The sequence below is a fragment of the Vigna unguiculata genome, chromosome 3 (assembly GCF_004118075.2).
Source record: "Vigna unguiculata cultivar IT97K-499-35 chromosome 3, ASM411807v1, whole genome shotgun sequence".
In the NCBI taxonomy this organism is placed as follows: Eukaryota; Viridiplantae; Streptophyta; class Magnoliopsida; order Fabales; family Fabaceae; genus Vigna; species Vigna unguiculata.
The window spans coordinates 3,313,907-3,319,125 of record NC_040281.1 but is presented as its reverse complement, the minus strand read 5'-3'; the positions used below and the strand labels follow the sequence as shown (position 1 = coordinate 3,319,125).

General features: G+C 39.0%; 1 protein-coding gene across 2 annotated transcripts; it reads left to right on the top strand.

Moving 5' to 3' along the window:
* Window positions 1–903: 903 nt before the first annotated feature.
* Window positions 904–4,749, top strand: LOC114177868 (homeobox protein BEL1 homolog). 2 transcript variants are annotated; one of them, XM_028063457.1, is made up of 5 exons: window positions 904–1,242; window positions 1,370–2,387; window positions 2,852–3,234; window positions 3,651–3,711; window positions 3,891–4,749. In XM_028063457.1, the coding sequence occupies exons 2-5, from the start codon at window positions 1,458–1,460 to the stop codon at window positions 4,452–4,454; spliced, it is 1,938 nt and encodes a 645-aa protein (XP_027919258.1). In that variant the 5' UTR covers window positions 904–1,242; window positions 1,370–1,457; the 3' UTR covers window positions 4,455–4,749. The 2 variants fall into 2 exon arrangements, with proteins under 2 accessions (XP_027919258.1, XP_027919257.1); XM_028063456.1 differs by having other exon boundaries at window positions 905–1,242; window positions 1,336–2,387.
* Window positions 4,750–5,219: the final 470 nt, after the last annotated feature.

The following is a 5,219-nucleotide window of genomic DNA, read 5'->3' as shown; positions in this document are numbered from 1 at the left end:
TACTTGATATTTAATAAACTCTACTTCAGTGTTAAGAATGAACTAAAAATAAATAAAAAATAAAAAATTTGATCGTTGATGTGTATGAATTATACAGTTATGGATAGTACAACAGAGCAGGTTCACCCTATTTATCTGTGTAGACATATAACAGAAGGGAATAACTGAGGTAGCTTTTGTTTAGGAAGACAACAACATAAGGGAGGCAGTATCAGGACCCACCCTTCTCTTCTCACTCAAAAACCCTTTTTTTCACATTACTTACCAATCACTTCCATCTAGGGATTCGTTCCCTACAAAGATTTCCCTATTCCTTTCCCCATTGCAAATTAATAATTATTTTTTTTACCTTTATAACCATTTTTATTTAATAAAAAAATATAGAAGGACAAACTAAAATTAAAAACAGGACTTTTGTAAAAAAAACATGTCTATTTTATGTTGTTGTGAAAGATCACGGTGTTAGCAAATGAAAGAACAACTCATGCGGCGGCTTGTACACAGTAGTTAGTTTCATATTTGAGGCAAAGGACGATCTTACTTTATTATGTTGTTGCTGCTGGTCCATGTTATGTGTACTTTGAGGTTAATTTCGTTTTTATTAGAATTTTACATATACACATTATTATTGTTATATAAAATTAGACAATTAAATATATTATGCATAAATAACGATGAAAAACAAAAACCTTTCACAGTCATTGAAACTAAATTCATTAATATTTATTAAAATATATATTGTATAAAATGATTTTTATTGAATTTAAGATGAAATTTTAATATGATTAATTTGAGTGATTGTAGAATTTCTTTTAATAATTAGGAAGAAATAATTGGTTGATATTTTTTGCATTTAAATGAAGACTGTTTGGGGTGTATACCTGTATTAATATATCTTTCTGCATTGACCCACTTCTCTGCATAGGTAGAGAGAGAGAAAAGAAGAAGAACTGGAGCAGCAGGCATATCAATGATGATCATAGCATGGAGGTCATCATCACCCCTATCTGATCTTCTATTTCTGAGGAAGTATATCTCATCTTTCTTCCTAGGTTGGTTTTCATGGTACCCTCATGTTGCCTTCTTAAACCACAACACTCAGGAAAAACAGCTTCCACTTCCTCTCTAATTTACCCTCTTCATCAATTTCCAACCACACCTTCACCATCAACATCACCACCACCTTCACCACCACTCTCATCAAACAACCATCTACCCTAATCTCATCTATTCCACCTTACGGTAAGATCTTCCACTTTTTCAATTTTTTCACTTTCAAATATACTCATAAGTCATACACACATAAAATTTCATTTTTTTTTTTGCTTTCTTCAGTTTCTAACTATCTCGGAGGGGCTCTATTTCTTAGTTTTGTTCAAGCTTGATGAAAGCGCATCCCTTATAAACGGAAAGTGTTGCTGGGGACATAGATTATCAAGAAGTGGAAGTTTAATTTCATGATGGCTCGACAATTATGTGAAGAGAAATCCAAGGACATGGGTTCGTCAACCGGGTTGTTCTACCCCGATGTGTCATCGAACAGCCCAACTCTCCAACCCCATCTCATGAACCACATCCAAGGCTTTGTGACCGACCCAGAGATGTTCAACCTCACCACTGGCATGGAGATGATAGGGTTTTCCAAGAATCTCAATCCACACAGTGAAAGCAACGGGGTCATGTGGAAAAGTTTCTTCGCCAAACCAAGTCAACACGCGGGTCCTTCCTCTTCCAAAACTATGAACGAGTCTTCTTGCAATTTTTATAACCAGCATGAGTATAGTAATAAGCAAGACTTCACATCAGGGATTTCTGAAACAAGTAGCGAGAATTTAATAGTCGGTGGCGCCCATGATTCTGCCCCGTGGCAAGAGAACAGGTTAATGCTAGATGATTCTTCCTTAAGGTGCGTGTTCCCCTGTGAAGGTAACGAAAGGCCCAGTCAAGGCCTTTCACTCTCTCTCAGTTCAACCAACCCTTCAAGTATTGGGTTGCAGTCTTTCGAGCTAAGACAAACAAACCATCATCAGCATCTTTCTGATTTTGTTTCAAGAGACGGGTATTTTGGAAAATCGGTCAATGCTCAACAGCAGCAACAAATGTTGCAAGACGGGTACGTGAGTCCTAACAAAGCTGCGAATATTTACCAGGGGCATTTTCTGATCAAGAACTCCAAGTTCTTGGTGCCTGCACAGCTCCTTCTGAACGAGTTTTGTAGTCTGGGAACAAAGGAAAATGATGTGCAAAAGCAGAAGCAGTCTCTGAAGAACAAGGCGTGGGAAGAGGGTAACAACGGTGGTGGTTCCTCAAAGAACCATTCTCTTGGCTCTCTAGAGTTCGTGGAGTTGCAGAAGAGAAAGACAAGGCTGCTATCGATGCTGGAAGAGGTACATATATGTTTCAAATATTCTTATTTTTGTTTGGGTTCATTTAAGAGATGAGTTTGTACTTGGGAAGGAAATATCTTCCGTGTGATTGTTCCACATAACATGGAAAAAGTGAGTAAAAACCATGCATTTACTTCAATCGAATTACCCGTCACAATCCATGTTCTTAACTTTTCTTTGGTGTGGTTGATGGGATTGGGGTCTTTCCACTTTGATTCTTGAACTAATTAAGCAGCTGGTGCGGGCCTTTTCATCAATGCCAACTCGTGACAATCGAGCCTTTTTATTTATCCTCGCAACAAAACCCCCTTTTACCTTTTCTTAGCAACTTCGCTTTCATTTTGTTTCTGTTACTTTAATGAAAATCTTGCGAAGATTCATTCAATTCCAAGGTGGCCGTAACTTTCAAAGTGAAATTTATATATTACTTTTCTTTTACTTGCCCACACTTTTTGTTGTCTAAGGTTGATAGAAGATACAAACATTACTGTAACCAAATGAAGGCTGTGGTCTCCTCCTTTGAAGCAGTGGCGGGTAACGGGGCAGCCACAGTTTACTCGGCTTTGGCTCTGAGAGCCATGTCTCGCCATTTTAGGTGTCTGAAAGATGGAATCATGGAACAAATTCAAGCCACCAGAAAAGCTATGGGAGAGAAAGATCCCGTTGCACCAGGCACGACAAGGGGCGAAACACCCAGGCTTAAAATCATTGACCAATCACTCAGACAACAAAGGGCCTTTCAACAGATTAGCATGATGGAAACCCATCCCTGGAGACCTCAACGTGGCCTTCCCGAACGATCCGTTTCGGTTCTTCGGGCTTGGCTTTTCGAGCACTTTCTTCATCCGTAATTCCTCTCTACTCTTCTTATTTTATGCACTTCATCGCTTTGCATATATGAATGAATGATGAGATGAAACTGAGCATAAAAAGTAAGCTACAGAATAGATTTTCCCAAGGAATCAATGATTCGTGCCCGAGAAAAAACCATGTGAAATGAAATTGAATTTGGTAGCTTCTGTGCATCACCATTGAGATTCCATGTTCTGGTATTTTGTCACTTTATTTTGAATGATTTTAATTTTGTTTTGTACATTAAATTATAATCACAATGTTTCGAATTGCCTCTTTCTCTCAACTACTACGTAGGGCCCCGTTTCCCCCACTACAGTTATCTCTAATCATTAATCAATTAGTAACTCCTACGAGCCATCGAAGGTCACATTAGTGTTAATTAATGCTTTGGGTGAAAAACCTTTGCAGGTACCCAAGTGATGTCGATAAACACATCCTAGCCCGCCAAACCGGTCTCTCCAGAAGTCAGGCACGTGTGCATATAATTATATATCTTCGCATAATTTGCATTTGAATATGAACATTATCGTAACTAAATTAATCGTTGCTGTTGCATGCACGCAAGTTGAAAGTTGAAAATGAATAGATTAATTAAAGAATTAACAAATACGGTTTGGTGACACCGGCACGTGTGGGATTTGGGAGCAGGTTTCGAATTGGTTTATCAACGCGAGGGTGAGGCTGTGGAAGCCGATGGTGGAGGAGATGTACTTGGAAGAAGAGAAGGAGCAGCAAAACGACGTAGCATCGTCGGAGGGAGGAGGCACCGAGGGGGATCAGAAGCCGACGCAGGCTCGGCTGCTCCGAATTGACTCAGAGATGTCGTCGATGGTGAGCAACACGGAGCACAAAAACGACGGCAAGAGCGGGAAAAGCGTCGAAAACGAGAACGAAATGAATGAGAGGAACCATCCGGCGGAGGCGTTCGGGTCGGTGGAGCTTGAGTTTTCGTCATACGTGCAGCAGTCGTCCGGCGTGGTTGGTTACGATGGTGAGAACGGTGGGGGCGTGTCGTTGACGCTAGGGTTACAGCAGCAGGGTGAAAGCGGGGTGAGTTTAGCGTTCCCGCCAGCGACTCAAAGCTCGATGTTCTACCCACGGGACCAGATAGAAGAGTGTCAAACAGTTGAGTACTCTCTTTTGGACGGCGAAGGACAAAACATGCCGTATAGGAATCTCATGGGGACACAATTGCTCCATGATTTGGTATGATATCATTAATCATATTATATACTCTTTAATTCCATCATGGAGGAAGTGGATTTAGATGTCACGTAAGTATATATATATATATATGTCCTAGTTAAAGTAGAAGGATTAGTTTTCAGTTTTAGTTAATTAGCTTTTTCATATATATATAGTACATAGTTAATTATATATATTAATGGTTCCATAATATAGAATTTCAGCTACACTACACTTGTAGTTAGATAATGTAAACTTTTCAACAGGTATTGATCACGCGCATGCCTCATCTATTTTGGAATTTGAATCTTCTAATTATTTATTTTCTTGTGTGTTGATGGGGTTCCCCTAGCAAAGCGTTGAAGAGGAAAATAAATAGTTTTTTGGGATTGGAGATATTTGTAATTTAATGGGGAAAAGAAAGGAATATTGTAAAAGGACAATAAATCATTTTGGCTTTACAGTTTTGGTTGGATGCTAAGAAGAAGAGGTGGGAAAATATGAAAGATAATTTGGAGGGTTTGTGGTCCCTTGTTCACTTCATGGTTGCTTTATGATATATCTGTTTTATGATTGGTTCAACGGTGCCCCTTCTTTTTCGCCATTAAAATTATATCTTTACAACAGTGTTGGAGGCACTAGCTAGGGTTTTTTAAGATCAGATGCATCATCATGCATGCTCTTTAATCACACTGCAACTTGTGTTAAAAGTTTCATCACCAACTCAATGCCACGAACCATACATCGATACGTATCTATAGCAGAATTACACTCCTGCTTATTTAATTTCCT

Coding starts and splice junctions, on each gene's coding strand:
- LOC114177868 (XM_028063457.1), top strand. CDS start 1,458: ATGATGGCTCGACAATTATGTGAAGAGAAATCCAAGGACATGGGTTCG. Junction 3,235..3,650: donor TTCGAGCACTTTCTTCATCC/GTAATTCCTCTC, acceptor AAACCTTTGCAG/GTACCCAAGTGATGTCGATA. Junction 3,712..3,890: donor CCGGTCTCTCCAGAAGTCAG/GCACGTGTGCAT, acceptor ATTTGGGAGCAG/GTTTCGAATTGGTTTATCAA.